Below are 18,009 nucleotides of genomic sequence, written 5' to 3' on the forward strand. Positions count from 1 at the left end.
TATCTGATCTCTTGAATTTATTATTTGCAAGAGACAAAATTCTCTCTTCCTAAATTGATATTAAATACAAATACAACTTTATAGAATTGGAACAATTATGTATAACATCATTCCACACAAATCCACTTGTTAACTCTAAAAGCATCATTTTATAAATATTAAAAGTAGATACTCAAAGCCAAGACCAGTGGCAAAGAACAAGGAAAATAATCACTTAGGAAGTCAGTTCTCAGGTAAGATATCACGTATTTTCTCCAGAGCTACAAATCATAGGCAACAATTTCCATCTATGATGGGTTTTATTTGTGATCCCTAAAGACATATCCAAGCAGAACCTGTGCTCTTAGTTGAGATAAGGGTTTCTTCAGGTGTTGTTAAGGTAAAGATCTAGACCTGAGATCATCCTGAACTAGGATGGGCCCTAAGTCTTATGATGACTATCCTTATAAAAGAGAGAAGAGAGGCTGGGAATATAACTCAGTGGAAGAGCATTTGCCTAGCATGTGTAAGGCCCTGGGTTTGATCTCTAGCACAGCCAAAAAAAGAAGGAAAGAAAAATGGAAAGACAATTTGAGGAGATGGAAAGGTGACACAGAGGGGTAAACCAAGTGGAGAGACGAAAGCAGAAAATGGAGGGCAGCCACAGCCAAGGAACACTGAGGACAGCTTACAAGAGTCAGCAATCAGAAGAGGAGAAAGGCATGGAGCAGGTTCTCCCTCAGAGCCTCCCGAAGGAACCAAACTGTTAATAGTTCCAGAACCATCAGAGAACAAATTTCTGTTGCTTTCAGCCTCCCAGATTGTGGTTGCTTCTTACAGCAGCTCTGGATACTAATTCTCCAGCATAGGTCTCAAGATTCAAACACATATCAAGTCATGTTTTAGGTCTTAGAAATGTTCGCTGTGAATTTAACTCTTGGTTAAGTGATTTTAGAAAAGCAAAACTTCTGTGACAGACTGAAAAAATACGTCAAGCACTAATCAATAACTATTTGTCATATTAAATTGAAGCAGTTTGTACTTTAGCCAAATTATTTTAACTTTCTAGAATTTTACACAAGTTTGAGATTATTCACCATCACCTATTTATATGTGGTTAATAAGCAATGGTATGGTTTGTATCAGTATGAAAAAATAACTAAATACAATTCACATGAGCACAGTTTCTATTATTCAGATTATGTCATTCCAACATGGGACTCGACTCCTCAGAGTATAGCCACCAACATTCTCACATTTCATGGAAAGTTGGTCTTTTGGACAAACATTTTAAAACTATGACAAATAAAAATGACAACAAGCTATCACATAAGCCAAGAGACATGGAAAGGGTGTGAAAGAGAGAAGGACAAGGTGATAAAGGCCTGTAATCCCAGCCACTCAGGAGGTAGAGGTAGGAGGATCACTGTCTGAGGCTGGTCCAGACTGGAGAACCTATCTGAAAAACAAACTAAAAGAAAAAGTCCTGAATGGGGAATTGCTCAAGTGATAGTGTACTTGCCTAGGAAGCTTAAGGATCTGAGTTTAATCTCCAATACCATCCCTCAAAAAGCAGGAAGGAAAAGGGTAAAAGAGAAAATACTAAGATCACAGAAGGGCTGGGGGAAGTGGCTCAAATGGTGGCGTGACTGCCTAGTAAGTGTGAGGCCCTGAGTTCAAACCCAAGTACCACCAAAAAATGAAATAGGTAACAGAACTCAGGACAAATAATAAGCGACACAAAACCTAAATGGTATTAGGCAGTGGTGAAAGTTAATATTATAGTTCGGGAGAAACTTGTTTTTCCTATTAGAAATAAGTAGAAGTGATTTCATGAGAGTAATAAGGCAGGGAACTTATAAAGTAAAAGTGAGGCTCAACATGCTTATGGAAGAATCTGGGCGTTCTTTTCATTCTGTTCATATTATCCTGAGCACATAAAGAAATCCCAGTTTAGAAATTGAATTGCAATACCTGATTTCACCAGATGATGGCAGAATAGAGCCAAAACTAATGAACAGTGCTAGTTTATACTTTTCTCCCAGGAGTTCACAAGAAGACTAACGAGATATGTCTAATTAGTAGCATTGTCAAAAATCTTTTTATTTGAAAACGATATTAAAACGGCGATATTATTGCTTCATTGATTTGCTTGTCAGTCTGTTTGTTGGCGAAAGGGAAAGGAGAATGGGGAGAACTCCGCCTTGGGACATAAATTATCACACAGAAGTTCCTTGTCACATGAAATTGACATAAGAAATTAACGATGAACTTATCACAGAAACTGTTAAAATCAATCTGAGTTCATTTGTAAGAACTTTATTAAAGTTGAGGAGAAAAAAACTAAACAACCACAACCTTCCATTCAAGACCCTTAAATGTTAGAGGAGCACTCAGCAACAAAGAGAGGATTCTTTCCTACTAATGAAAGTTCCCAGCAGGGCGCTAGTGGTTCACACCTGTAATCCTAGCTACTTAGGCTGAGAGCAGGACAGCCTGGGCAAATAGTACCTATCTCCAAAATAACCAGAGCAAAATGAACTGGAAGTGTGGCTCAAGCAGTAGAGTGCCTGCTTTGTAAGTGCCTGCTCTGGAAGTTCAAAGCCCTAAGTTCAAACTCCAGTTCCACCAAAAAGAAAAAATAAAATAAAAAGGTTCCCAGTGTGTATCCTGCTGGCATCTGTGCCTATCCATCTTATCACTCTTTTTCCCATCCCCTTCACCCAACCACTACAAGTGGCCAAGCGCCTGAGATCTTCAATGGAATTTTAGCTGCTGAACAGAGATGCAGTGGGGGGGAAGGGAATGCTGAAAACAGTCTACAGTTCATTTTCAAACTCTGTCTGCTATGTGCAGGCTACCCGGTCCTGGGGTTTCCAAAGTAAATAACACCAGATCCCTGGTCCCTGACCTCTGAGAATTTAAAAAATGTAGGAGTCAAGAGCCACTGTCTACCTCTCCGAACCTCCATCCCACAGGTCCTGCAGGTACCAAGTGATCAACACTCTGACGCTGAGACTCTTTGGCTAGGGGCCAAGCCCCTCCTTGGAGACTCTGACACCTGTTGTCTCCCTCTACCTGAGTGCCTGATCCTTCTTTTCCTGACCACTCATCTGGGTTTCTCTTTGTCCCCTCTGCCCCAGTCTCCCTGAAGTCCAAAGTCCCTGCTGTTCTCCTCTGTGTCTGTGTTGACCCATCTGCCCATCCCAGTGTCACCTCTCCAAGGCCACACTTCTTGCTCTGCTTCAAACCCTCTGTTGCCAGGGCAGTAACCCAGTCCTGCCTTTGGACTTGAAGAATAGTACTTGCCTAAAGGTGTGTCTGAGGGACAATGAAATAACATGTCAAAAGTCTTCACATGGTACTTGGCAAAGTTTGTTTTTTGTTTTGTTTTGTTGCCTTGTTTCGCTACATGATAGGCTGTGCTCTACCACTTTAGCCACATCTCAGTCCTTTTTGCTTTAGTTACTTTTCAGATAAATTTTCTTACTTTTGCCCAGGGCAAGCTAGTCTATGATCCTCCTACCTATGCTTCCTGCATAGCTGGGATTACAGATGTATGCCACCATGCCCCACCTGTTTGTTGAGATAGGATCTTTCTAACTTTTTGCTATGGTGGCCCCAAACCTCGATCCTCCCACATAGCTGGGACTACAGATGTGTGACACACATCCTGCCCAGAACAGTAAGTACTCAATAAATATTAGGATAAAATCACATGGTTACATGCTACATCTCTTTGTATATTTTTAAAAACTGTTTTCTAATCATTTAAGAAATCTGATAATATTAGCATTACAAATTCTGGGTTTTTTTTTTTTATTCTTAAGGTTTTTAATGGTAATTGTATAAAACATCCCCTAACTAAGAACCAGTTTTTACATTTGAGTTGCCAGCCCCCAGTTCCTGGAGGGCTGCTTATTCAAGCATCTCCATTTTCAATTACTTCCCTCTGCCACTTGACTTTTTTTAATTGCATTTCTTTCTTACTGTAGACTTGAAGCAAATAACGTCAATTTAAAATTTTCAAGGTGGATATACATGTGAAATGAAAAGTAAACTTTTCCCTCTCATCCAAAACTTCCTGTTTTTTTCCTGGAAATAATCAACAGCTTTGTCCAGTTCTTACCAATCTTTCAAACTTCCAGACAAGGAGATCGTATTGTGACACTCCTCTGCATCCAGCTTTCTCATTTAACACAATGACAAATCACACAACATAACAGATTTACTGCCTCATGGTGAATAGCTGCATAAACTGCAACCCTTTGCGTACCTGCAACACCCTATGAGATACCCTGCTACAAGGCATCTACTTACAATTCCTGTTTACTGGAATTGGGGACTGGGGAGATATGAACGCAGGGCTTCATGCTTGCAAAGCAGGCCTCAACTGCTTGAGTCACACCTCCAGTCTATTTTGCTCTGGTTATTTTGGAGATGGGATCTCAAACTATTTGTCCAAGCAATCCCCCTAATCTCAGCCACCCAAATAGGATTACCGCTGTGAGCCAGCACACCTGGCATTTTTAATTTGAATAGTTATCACTGCCTCCCTCCCCCCCGCCCCCCTCCCTGCAATGAGATGGCACTGATGAGTATCTGCATTCTTTCAGTCTCCCACCATATGTATTGTGCAAGTTGTAAATTATTCCAATCTGGTAGGTGGAAAAGTACTGTCTCTATTGTTTATATCTGGTAAAATTTGCATGAAATTGAGCATTTCTTCATGTACTTATTACTTATCTGCATTTTTATGAACTAGCTGTCAAAATACTTGTCCATTTTACTTGTCCATTATTTTTCTTAGTGTTCACTCTCTATTAGTAGAGTTGACCCGTAATTTGTCCTATGTAACGCAGTGTTATAACTGAAGAAAAAATATTTGTAGCCCTAATTACACATTCATGTTTATCTATACACAGATAGCTATTTTATAGAAAGCCTAAGACAGAAAAATAAAATAAGACTAATTTTATTATTATAGTGGCATTATCTATATCTTATTATTATAACTAATACAATGAATTAAGTAATATCAACTAATGATATTGGTTGATTTACTGTATTTGTCCATTCATATCAGTGATTCACAGACATAATTTATAATATTCTAATCTTTATGTCATTTTATAAAAATATCCTGTATTAGGAGCCAGGTGCTGGTGGCTCATACCTGTAATTGGGAGAATTGTGGTTTCAGGTCAGTCCACGCAAAAAAAGTTTGTGAGACCTCATCTGAATAGAAAAAAAGCTTAGTATGGTGTCACACACCTGTCATCCCAGTGACTGCAGAAACTTAAAATAGGAAGATAGTGGTCCAGGCCAGCCTGGGCAAAAAGTGAGACCACCATCTTCAAAATAACCAGAGAAAAAAGAGCTGAAGGCCTGACTCAAGCAGTAGGGCACCTGTTTATCAAACACAAAGCCCTAAGTTCAAACCCTAGTACCACCAAAAATAAAAAATAAAATAAAATATACTGTAGCAGGGATCAGGCCATGTGTACCTTGCCTGAAATCTGAGTTTTGGACTTTACCTCTCTTAATGCACTGCTTATGAGTGTGTTGTGGTGGAAATGTAGAGTCATTAAGATATTTCACTAAATAATTATAGAAGAAACCAGTGAAAAAAGAGTTCATAGTTGGAAAAAGAAGTAAGATGAACACACACCTTTTGTAAACTCTGGTGGGTGATGAATGTTAACATTAAAAACATACCTACTGTCTAATTCTGCAAAATTTCCATTTTTCAGTAGTAATGTCCCAATAACAGTGTCACTTTCTGATGGACAGAAATTGTATCATAAAGTTCTTTACATGACCCACAATTAGCAATTTTCCATAAATGTTTGCAGACTAAATGTAAGATTAGTGGTACTTGCAACTATATTGTTACCTGGTTAACACCATAAAATGTGTCTTAAAAAGAATTCAGTAATTTCACAATAAATACATTTATTCAGCAAATCTAACTATATCTACTGTGTCTCTAATTCATCGTTCTTTCATATATTTATTTCTTATTTTTATATTATGTTTCACTTTATCTGCTCAACTTCTAAGAGATTTTCTTCCTTTCCTATTTGAAGTTAACTAAATGTGTCTAGTATTTACTATATTCTTAATCATTTGTAGCAATATCTATTCAGGAAATAAATATAGATATACCAAAAAATGTCAAAAGAAAGGTCAAGATTATCCAACACTACTGACAGGTTCCCATTCCTTTGAGCTTTAGAGTATCCTAATCATGGTGAAATGTCCCCTCTTGACTGAATAGTGTAAATGAAGTTAATGCAGCTGGCTTCAAATTGAACAAAAACATTTTGGAGGTCACCTGCTCACAAAAGTGCAGAGAGTGGAGATCCTGCTATTCCTAGCTCTCTCTGGCTCCACATGTGCTTCACTTTGTAAGAATAACATGATTTGGAAGACTCTGCAGACCTGGGACTCTGAGAGGAGGGTGATGCTCTCCACCTGAGGTTCCGGGAAATGGCTCTCTGGAGGTTCTTCATGGAAGCCCCTGCGGCCATGCTGATGACCCAGGGATGGTCCAGGGCCTGGCCAGCTGACATCCGATGACTAGCCTCCAAAATCAGTAGTTTGTCTATGAAGTCCTTCGCTAAGTGGGAAATACTTGGCCAAGGCTGAGAAAATAAATAAATAAATGAATACACACAAATACAGAGATGCTTAATCTGAGATAGACCAATGCCTATCCAATGACTATCAAATCCAAAATACTTTTTTCAAATTAGCAGTTTGGATACTATGTCATTATAGTTAAAACCCAGTTTTAAGAAAGGCGAAAAGAAAAATACCTATGAACACAGAAATCTTCTTTCAAGCTGACCAGAGAGTGAGAATTCTTTCCAGTCATCTGTCCAGCATGGTACCATCAGCCATACAAGTTCCCACATCACATGTACAGAGCCAGACAAAGCTCAGCCGCATATTTTGGTTGAAGGACATCAATTAGGGAGTAGCTTTCACCTCACCGTGGTCATCTCATACAGTCCCCGTGACCCTGAGAATGAGCTGGAGTGGAAAGTGGGATGGATTGAGGAATCCCCAATTTTCTCTCCCTATGAAAGCTTACTCTGGAGACAGGATGCCTCCACAACCACAGGCTAGAGAGAGAAGGGGACTAACAATAAGGGCAATTCAGAGGATCCTCCTGTAGCGAATTCCTCAAACACACAGGGCACCCTTTGGTCCCAATCAGTTGATACAAATGGAATTCAGCAGGTAGCAGACCTTGGACACAGTAAAATATGCACAACTAGCTGTTGGATGTTTCCCATACTCATTCTGTCAATATACACAGCATTTGCATATATGTTAAGCTCAATTGGAGCAATTAGTAGTGGCATTTGTAAAGACAGGGACAAGTAGGCTATAGCTTTACACTTAAACATGTTTTCTGCATTACCTAGCAACACTTAGAGCATACTTTAAAAAAAATAGTTTTGTAGCCTGGTCCTTTACAAAGGAGAACCATTCAGAAAATTGCCTGTGTATTTGCTGCCTTTGAAACACAATTTCTAATTTATGTGTGTTTTTAAAAGTATATTATCTCCTAGTAAAGATAAGGATATTTTTATAATGTACTGTCTTTGCCTGTGTATCAAAAAGCATAGACATAGACATAACACAATCTCTTAGAGTTGTATTAACCTAGAATTTGAATAACAGGAAAGCAATAAGGGGATTACTCTTCTTTCTTTTCTTTTTTTTTTTTTGTCAGTTAATTTAAGTAAAAGATATGAGAAATACTTATCCCAAAAAAACAGAAGTCATAAAATAAATGAACATATTTGTTAAATATTCAAAAATGGGAGCCCCATCTGGGGCTGACACAATGGTGTGCCCTTGGATTCTGGCTAGACTATTTGGCCCTGAATCCAGACACATTTATCTGGTCTCAAGACTATTTAAATGATTGTTAAATTAGATGTCTCCAATGGGACATTTTAAGATACGCAACTGAATCGTCTGGAAAGAATATAAAATGCGTGCAGAGAGGTTTTTGGAGAGTTCATTAAAATGACTACAAATGAATACACATTAAAAATATAGTTTCAGAAAATAACGTAACTGGTGTGCTAGAAAAAAAGATCTTAAGCCAAAGCTTATTATTCAAACAAGTCTAAAAATTGCAGAATTTCTGAGCCATAAAGAAGGAAGGAAGGAAGAAAGGGAGGGAGGGAAAAGAAAAACTATGTATATTGGTGACAATTCTCTGACTTGCATTTTTCCTTCTTTCTTTAACATTAGTATATGGTCTTGGTGTGATTTAACTCAAGACTTTCCAATCAAATTTTATGAAAGTATGTTCAAAAGGACAGATTAACTTCTTCATGACTGCTAGCAGTAAACTAGCAACTAGTAAACTTCCTCAAGTTAAATAGCAGAGATTCTATATATCATCTTTGTATCATAGATACCTAATTCTTTTTTCTTCTTTCTTTCCCAATCAACAGAGCAAACCTTAAATTGTGCTTTATCCCTTCAGCCAAAGCTGAAACTGTCCCCCCAAAAAACCTAATTCCTACAACATACCCCTCAGAAAACATAGCCTAAACAATAAAAACATAATATTAAATCCAGATACTGACGGATCTCTAAAAACATTAGGTAGATAATTTTTTTCTCCTTAACTCCACTAATGACACTGATGATCACAGAATCAAGAAGTGCAAAACAGTCAAGGAGCAGATAACATAGCTACTTTTCCACCCACCATTACAAATCTTCTGAATTAAACTTGACAAAAGTCCTTTCAAGCAGAACATATTTTTATTATTTTTTCACATAAGAAAAGTAATTGTAACATCTAGTCTAAACATGGCCCCTAATGGACCACACACTTTCTCACACCCTGTGTGGTTTCCCTCTCCACTAAATAAGTCATGGCTGGCCCAAAACTCAGTAACCAGTAGAATTGAGGCAGAAGTAAGGCCATGCCTTGATGATAACGGCAGCTTTCACTGTCTCTCTCTCGGAGTATTCCTTTAGAAGCTCTAAAACCCCAGTTATTCAGGAAGCATAGGTAGAAGGATTGCAGACCAGGCTGGCCCTAGACAAAGTCTCAAAAACCTATCTAAAAAATAGTTAAAATAAAACAGGCTGGAGGTGTGGTTCAAGTGTTAACAGACCTGTCTCCTAACCAACATGAGGCCCTAAATTCAAACCCCAATACTACCAAAGTAAAAGAGAAAGAGAGAGAGGGCGGGATGGAGGAAGGAAGGAAAGAAGGAAGGAAGGAAGGAAGGAAGGAAGGAAGGAAGGAAGGAAGGAAGGAAGGAAGGAAGGAAGGAAGGAAGGAAGGAAGGAAGAGAACCCCTTAACTGACATGTAAGAAATCAGACTGTCTGCTGGAGAAACTACATTGAGATAAAGGTGCCCTGAGATGTACAGAGAAGATGAAAAGAGAGATCATGACCCCTATGACCCAGTTGAATCCAGGTTTCCAGCCATCCCCACCAAGATATCTTGTCAGGCATTTGAGTGGGCCCTCCAGGATATTCTATCCCAGGCAAACCCCTGATGGCTGCAGCCTTGCCCCCTAGCATGTGATGCAGAAGACTGACAAAGTTGAATCACAGAATCATGAGTCATGATAAAATGGTGGTGGTTTTACCATGGTTTGTTTTTACAATAGATAACCAAAACAGAAATGTGTGTTCTTGGTAAACAAAACAAAAACAAATATATAAAGATACTCAAACTATAAAGAAAAAAACAAGATGATCACCAATACCCAAACCAGGAGGCCAGTTCTGTTAACATTTTATCATATTTCCTCCGTTTTTTTCTAGGCATACATTTTCCCACATAACTGTGACCATACTGCATAGTTTTTAGCCTGCTTTTTCTCCACATGCAGTACATTGTGAACATTTTCCAATGTCCTATGGTTCTTTAACATGTACCATTTAGGGTCCATCAGACTCCATCATATGGATGCTCCAGTTTTATTTAAACATTCTTTTGGAGAATGTTTGTATATAGTTCAGATATTTTATACTGAAACCTTTTCTGAATCTGGAATTACTTCCTCAGATTCTGGGAAATTGTATTATTAATTAAAATACATAAATTTTTATAGTTCTAGATGTATATGTTCAAACTACTTTCCAGGAACCTTGTATAATTTACCTTTAACCAGCAATGAATGAGAAAGCCAATCTCTTAGTACGTTTAATAGCAATGATCAGAATCAAGTTGGGGTTTTTTATCTTCATCAATTTCATTATCATTTTCATTTCTTTGGTCATTAGAGGAGCTGGACTCTTTCAGACTTTTAACAATCAATACTGTTACATTATCTGAATTCTTCCTATCTTTCCTACTTCCCTATGTAAGTTTTAATTCTTATGTATTACTTTGCATGAGCTTTGAAAAAACATATTCATAAGTTCTATCAGAGTATGGAAAATATTGTTTTTAATTTGTTATTTAATTTTAATTTTGCTTAACATACTGCAGTCCATATAGATGTTTTTAAGTAGGTATAATCAAGCTACTGATATTTTTCTTTCTTTTTTTTTTTTATTTTTTAATTTTGCCAGTACAGGTGTTTGAACTCAGGTCCTCATGCTTGCTAGGCTCTACTGCTTGAGCCGCTCCACCAGCCCACTGATATTTTTCTTAATGAGAAATTAAAAGTAAAACAAATTTGTTCACTTGCCCTACATAAAATAAACTTCCTATTTTGTCGGGCTTCCCTCACAATAAGAATTGGCAACTGTCCTTCCCTACCCAAAACAACAAAAAGTTAACACACCATGCTCACTGGGAGTTCCAAGTGTATACAAAGGATAAATATTTCACACAAGCTGTGAGGTTACACATTTCACTGGGGAAACACTACATAAGAAGGGCTCAGTCTTCTAGATTTAAGGCAGAAAATCTGTCGCCAAACACCCAAGCTCCATGCTGAGCTTCTGAGCACTGAGAATCTGCATGTTGAGTGAAGAAAAAGCTTCAGGTTAACACACTTATCTATGTGATTATCAATGTCAAGTGCTAACCACAGACAGCTCAGTAATCAAGGCCCTTGAGAACCAATGGCTCTCAGCCAGGGGCAGCTTTGCCCAGAAAGGGACATTTAGCACTGATGTCTTTGGGTGTCACAGCTGGGAACTGTGTGTTACTGGTATCTAGTGGGTAGAGGCCAGGGAATGCTGCTAACCATCCTACAATGCACAGGACAGACCCTCCCCTGTACAGAATTATCCATCTAAATGTCAGCAGTGCCGGCTGAGAAACTCTCTTCTTGGTCAACACAATAGGAATAAATAAATGATCTCTTACCTCTCCTGTGTAATTATATTTGCCTTTCAGAATCTTCCTGCAAAGCCTTGTGTGGCTTTCATCATCAAAAGGCAGGGATCCGCTAAGTAAAACGTATGTGATCACACCTACAGCCCACATGTCAACAGTACTGGTATAGGCTTTTCTTAACAGAACCTCAGGGGCTATGTACTCTGGAGTCCCACAGAGGGTCCTCATCGACCAGTCACCACTTTTGTTCCCAGAGTGTGCCAAACCAAAATCTGTGATTAAAATTTTCGACTCAGCACCAGGGTGATAGTATAAGAGATTTTCAGGCTTTAAGTCCCTGTGAGTTATTCTCAAAGCGTGCAAATACCTAATACCGTCAACAACCATCTGGAGGATTCTGACCGCATCCCGCTCCGTAAAGGATCCCTGAACAATGAGTCGGTCCAAGAGTTCCCCTCCTGTTGCCAGCTCCATCACCATATAGACTCGATCCTGAGTCTCAAAGATCTCCATGAGCCGGACAATGTAGCGATGGCTCACTCGCCTCAAGACGCTGAGCTCAGCCGCGCATGCTTCCTGGCCTTCCCTCCCCTGGGTTTCCATCACTTTTATGGCAAAAGGTTTCTTGGTGGTCTTCTGCTCCACCCTGACAACCTTGCTGAAACTCCCTGTCCCAATGAGAGCTTTAATGTCGTATCTGTTGGGAAGAAAATCAAAGTTATTTATCTCTGAAGTGACCCTTCACAAATATATATACATGTATTTTGTAAATCTCAGGCCTCCACTCTTGCTAGGCAGACACTCTACCATTTGAGCCAGCCCTCAAAATTATAGAAGTCCATGCTTTATTTAAGTTTATTTTATTTTATTGTTATTAGCATATTATTGTTGTACTGGGGGTACATTGTAACATTTACAAAAGTGCTTACAATGTATCTTAATTAAATTTACGCCCTCCATCATTCTCTTTTATCCTGCCTCTCCCTTTCTTAGAATAGTTTCAACAGGTCTCATTGTTCCATTTTCATATATGAGTATAAAATATTTCTATCATATTCACCCTCCTTCACCCTTTCTTTACATCCTCCCCCCATCCACTGGTCCAACCTTCAGACAGGATCTGTTTTACATTCCTGTCCTTCATTTTTGAAAAAAGACATTTTAGTTTGTCTCAGATAGCTATACAAGGAATTTCATTATGACATTTCCAAGTATGTATGTATTATAGCCCAAATTAGTTCAACCCTTTTTTTTCCTTTCTACTTTGGACCCCTTCTTATGGTGATTTCACCTTCTTTCCACTCTTCCTTTACCTGCCCCCTTCTGTTAGTGCCCTCCCCTTAGTGTGACCTGTTTTTCATTCTTGTGTTCATTGTTTAGATGTCCATTGTTCAGTGGGAATTTTGCCTTGGTATTATACCTGTATATGCATTGTGCTTAAGTCAATGTAACCCCCTTCCACTGTACTTCCTCACCCTTTTCCCCTTATCCTGCATTATTTAATGGTTTTCAGTGTTTCCTTGTGTCTTGTTCTGACACAGATGTGGTGTACTTCATTATTATTCTCTATCTTTTTCTTTCCTTCTTTTCCCTCTCTCTTAGTCTCCTCTACCAGTCCCACTTTTGGGTGCATGTTCTATATATATTTGTGTGTATATATATATAAAACATTGCTTGCATTTGTATTGGGCCTATTTTCCACATATGGGAGAAAACATGCAGCTTATGTCCTTCTGAGCCTGGCTAACTTCACTTAAAATGGTGTTCTCCAGTTCCATACATTTATCTGCAAACAACAAAATTTCATTCTTCTTTATGGCTAAATAAAATTCCATTGCACATTAATACACTTACCAGTAGAGGGGCATCTTGGCTGTTTCCATAGCTTAGCTATTGTGAATAATGCTGCAATAAACATGGTGTATGGTGTCTTTATTGTAACCTGACTTACATTCCTTTGGGATATCCCTAGCAGTGGTATTGCTGAATCATATGGCAATTCTAGTTTCAGTTTTTGGAGGAGCTTCCATACTGTTTTCCATAACGGTTGTACTAATTTACATTCCCATAAACTGTGTATGAGGGTTCCTTTTTCCCCACATCCTCACCAACATTTGTCCCTGTTGTATATAATTTTTTCTATCCTTATACCCCCCATTAGGATACCCTGTTTATTATTGCTCGCATTTGTTTTTCAAAGCCACTCCAAATCCTCTGTTGAAAGGGAAGCAACTGATATAAAGATAACCGGCAAATAGACTTAACAATGGCTAACATTTACTATGCACCAATAATTATTTTTTAAAAACCTGATAGGTGATACAATAATAGCTCTCTTTTTCAGATAAAAAAATTAGAGCTAAAAACAAAGAAGTGACTTGCCATGGCCCCATGTAGTGTAGGTAGAATCAATAGGATTCAAATCCAATCCCTTCAAATGTGTTTTACAAAATTTTCTCAAAGAATTTTAAGACCTCCATTTTTTTCTTTCCTTCCTCCAGCACTTGTTTTTGTCATTCCTTAACCACACCAGGTGGAGAAAAGGCTCACTCTGTTTAAAACTTCTGAAAAGAAGGAGGATTCCATCTTAGGACACGAAGGGTGCAAATAGTATCCTTCTTTGGATTACTCTGTGAGCCCAATCCCAGGCACACCTCATCCACAGCAGCTCTTAATACAGAAAAAGTAAACCTGGTTGTTCTATTATAACAGCAGTTTTCACAATTCTGATGGGAATATTGTTAGGGTCTCCCCTATCCCACTTTCCTGCATTTGCGATCTCTAAGAAATATAGTGAGTTCTCACATGGAGTAGTATGCCAATAATGTATAAAGTAATTATTTCACAGAAAGACCAGGAAATCTATTCAGATTTCAAAGGCTAGAATTCTTGATTTTGAATTTTCAGCATAAACGTCTACTTATATTTAAGAATCATATCAAATTTATCCCTTCACCTTTATTGAAGAAATGCTGAGAAAAGAATAAACTTAAAATCCATATTTTACAGCTAGGAACAATGTTAAAGGATGATTTAACCTGATCTCTCATTGTACAAATACAGAAATTTAAAGAACAAGTTATTGAAGGCCCTGAGTTCAAATACCAGTATAGCAAACAAAACAACAACAAAGTTAGCCAATTTGTTGATTAAATTGAGGAATCTGGGACTAGAATCCAGATTCCCTTAGCTGCACCATAACTTAATGTTCTTCAAATTTCAGGGAAGGATGCCAAAGGATGAAATATACCCAGGAAGTACACAGAGGGAAGGTAATTATGTACATCACATACTCAATACCAAAGTTTCAAATGCAAATATCAATGTACTTTAAATACTCTTATTTCTTTTTAAGGAGCTTATTCTTCCTGTAATTTTTACTTTTGCCTATTTTTCCTTATATCCCTGTCCTTAGTGAATAAAAATGACATTTGGCTGGACCAGCTTACAGAAAACAGCTTTATTCTACACAGTACATTTAATTTTCTGGCCAATTACCTTATCATAACAGATAGCAATTTAGTAATCTTAAATAGATTCTTTCCTCTCGTCCCAGTCCAACTCTGCTTTTTCGTTCATGTGCAGTCCCAGTGTAATTTAGGAGATAATTGCAGGCATTTCAATTCTACTGCTTTTCAGATCAGCCAAGTTTTACATTGCATCTAATGTGAATGAAAGTTCTTTACAAATACTTATTTATCACCATGCTCTCAAAACTGCCAGCAAACTCATTTGCTCACAGAATTAATCATCAGATATCAAACAAACTACTCTTTTTGAGGCACTATATTCTTTTGCTCAAATCAAAGGAGCTTTATTCAATACTGTTAGGGGAAACTTCATGTATCAAATATTTGAGAAAAAATGCTAGCAATCTGACACTGGAAAAAACAGTGGGCTTCAAACCAAGATTTAGAGTAGTGAAATAAATGGTCTCACACTGATTAACAACCTTAGGCCATGTCCTATAACAAATTCCTGTAACTACTGACTTGCTTGGGAGTTTCTGCCGGCCATGGACATCGATCACCTATAACTGTGACCTCGTGTAGTACATAGCACAGAAGGGGCAGTAATAAATGTTGAATGGAAGAATCATAACCTGAAGACCTATTTTTTCCTGAATCATCATAAAAATTTTTAAAACATTAAGTGAGGATGGAATCTAGCAGGGGAGAACACATGACGATGTCTTTCCCTTTCCTCCCCCTCCCTCCTCCATCTCTACCTTCCACAGAGCAACCATCAAAGTCGGTTTTGTAGCTGGTGTGATTTCACATCATCCCAGAGACTGCATAAGTTGGAAGTACAACTTTAACCTCAGCTGCTACAAGCAGGGAGTTCTTGAATATGGATAGAAAAATTGAAACATGAAAATAATAATACTGTAATATCATTACCTGTTGGATAGAAGCAACTGTAATAAACTCTCTAGAAGAGAATGCAGTCAGATTTAAATTCTATCATTTCTATTCTGCAAGAGTTAACATAGAACCACAATGGAGAGGAAACACAACTGTGTTCTAAGATGCAACTCTTTCACTAATTTGGACAAGTCACTTCATCTTCTGGGGCTCAACTGCTCATCAATTTAAGATGAACCTTCAAGGCTAGTGTGCAGCTTAATTGGTGGAGCAGTTGCCTAGCATGCATGAGGCCCTGGATTCAATTCTCAGCACACACACGAAAAAGCATTGAGTTAGTCTCTGAAGTCCTTAAAATGTTTAGATTCCTTTACACTATAAGTGGTGGAACTACCTGGAAGGTATGAATCAGGATGGCAGATAAAAATAAACCAGTGCAGTACTGTCTCCCTGACTACAGGTGACAAGACCCCAAATCCACTCAGATTCAAATTCAGTTGCATCAGCCAGCTTCACTCTTCTCTAAGCTTACTATCCCCAGTGGATAGTACTTGAAGTTCTCTAGGAAGCCCGGAAATGGCTCCGCATAGACTTAGACAAAGCACTGTGATGGAGTGAGCACACAGTTCTAGGAAATACCAGGGAAGCCAACTGAGCTACCCATCACCGTGTCCCACCAAACGCTGAAAAGACAAGAAGAGTCCATGATTTTCTTGGTCAACATGCCCAACTTGGCTCACTCTGAGTAATTTAATTCCTTTTTATTTTTATTTTTTTGGGTTTTTTTAGAAACAGCTGGCCTTGAACTGGAGATCTTTCTGTCTCAGCCTCCCCAGTGTTAAGATTACAAATGTGTACAACCATTATCAGTTTAGGAATTTAGTTCTCAGGTCAACCATCCTGCAGTCTTTTCTTCATTTCCTACCTAGGGCCAACTAGGTATTTTCTGAAAACAATAATAAGCATTATACTGATATCTAAGTGAAGACTTGTGCCATGCATTGTGCCTATTATTTTAGCTATCTGCATGACAATTAAATAAGGAACATTATTTAAAACATTACAAAGGGCACATGGTAGAAGAAATGGGAGTGGATCTCAAGTCTATTTGACTGAAAGAATCTTATTTCTATTCCACTACCTAAAATCCTACTTTCTAGAATTAAATAGAAGACCTTTCCAAAACCAGTTCAGGCTGGATTCAAACCCAGTATGTGGCTGGCAGTTCTAGGGTTGGGAGGCTTCCTCCTTCCAGCTCCGAAGACAGGAATCCCTCTCTCTTCTTGTCCCCATCTCTGTGCTCCTTGCTTACAGATGTCAAAGAGAAATTGTATTGGACACTTAAAAAAAAATAGCAAGAAAGCCTGTATTCCAGACTATCAAAATAGGGTCAAAACGACTGCAACAGCGGAGAAAGAGTCAACTCAACTCCGTTTAAATACAAACCAAGAGATGTTTCAGGCGCTGGAGCAAGCCAGTGCTGAAGTCTTGGAGGTCGCTCTGGGACCATAGTGTATCTTAGTTGATTCTTCCAGAAGTTGGGGTCTACCCTCCCACAGACACTGGGAGATAGACACTGTCTTCCTTGAATGCAATTAAAAGGGATGGCTCCCAGGTCTTTGAAAAAGCCAGTCCTGGGTTGCAGAAGATCTGTAACTCAGAGGGGCAGAGAAAGAATTTAGGGAGGCCCAAGCTCTATAATGCAGAAGAAACCTGTCCAAAGTTTAAGCAAGCTGACGGGGACACTGAGGCAGCCTTAGTTGCTTTTATCTTTCTTAACTCAGTCCCCAGGCCAGTACCTCCTCTGTGCTTCCCCTGAGTCTTTACCTGGCGAGGACTCGGGAGTCGAACTTGGCCCTGAAGTGAGCCACCTGCATCCTCTGAGCCGCCAGGGCCACCGCCTCGGGGCCAGGCGGTGCGCCTCCCACGCTACCTTGGCTTTGACCGCCCAGCTTGACCCGGGCCAGCCCGGGCGGCTCCGAGACCACCTTCCTGCTGGCGCCACAACCCATCCCCTGCCACCTGCCACCTGCCACCTGCCACGCGCCCCGCGGCGCTGCAGGAGCGGAGGGGCTCAGAAAGGAGCGGGCTCCTTGAGACAGCCCTTTATGCGCAGAACAGCTGGGAGGGGGCGGGTCGGAACCACCTGCAGCCGGGGCAAGTGGAAAGAAACCCCCTGCAGGGTTTCTGTTAGCAAGCTAACCCCAGAATGGCCCGTCAGAGGGCCCCGATTATCGCTGACCACTTGCCTACATGTAGAATTGAACATGCTAAAAGCCAAGCGGACTAGCAGACAGGAGCCTGGCTTAATCCTCTGGGTCTAAAATCATAAGGTGGTATGAAGACTATCGTCCCTCTATGAATGTAAAATGTATGT

At 39.3% G+C, this 18,009-nt stretch overlaps 1 protein-coding gene across 1 annotated transcript; it reads right to left on the minus strand.

Moving 5' to 3' along the window:
* Positions 1-6,320: 6,320 nt before the first annotated feature.
* Positions 6,321-17,644, minus strand: Pskh2 (protein serine kinase H2). The gene is made up of 3 exons (XM_020179178.2): positions 17,460-17,644; positions 11,299-11,965; positions 6,321-6,626 (listed from the first exon to the last, which is right to left on the minus strand). The coding sequence occupies exons 1-3, from the start codon at positions 17,642-17,644 to the stop codon at positions 6,321-6,323; spliced, it is 1,158 nt and encodes a 385-aa protein (XP_020034767.1).
* Between the last annotated feature and the right edge of the window lie 365 nt (positions 17,645-18,009).

The sequence above is a fragment of the Castor canadensis genome, chromosome 3 (assembly GCF_047511655.1).
Source record: "Castor canadensis chromosome 3, mCasCan1.hap1v2, whole genome shotgun sequence".
Lineage (NCBI taxonomy): Eukaryota > Metazoa > Chordata > Mammalia > Rodentia > Castoridae > Castor > Castor canadensis.

Excerpts from the sequence above, each read along its gene's own strand:
- Pskh2 (XM_020179178.2), bottom strand. The coding sequence starts at position 17,644 with ATGGGTTGTGGCGCCAGCAGGAAGGTGGTCTCGGAGCCGCCCGGGCTG. Across the intron at positions 11,966-17,459 it reads GACTCCCGAGTCCTCGCCAG|ATACGACATTAAAGCTCTCA; the intron begins GTAAAGACTCAG and ends TCTTCCCAACAG. Across the intron at positions 6,627-11,298 it reads AATATAATTACACAGGAGAG|CCTTGGCCAAGTATTTCCCA; the intron begins GTAAGAGATCAT and ends TTATTTTCTCAG.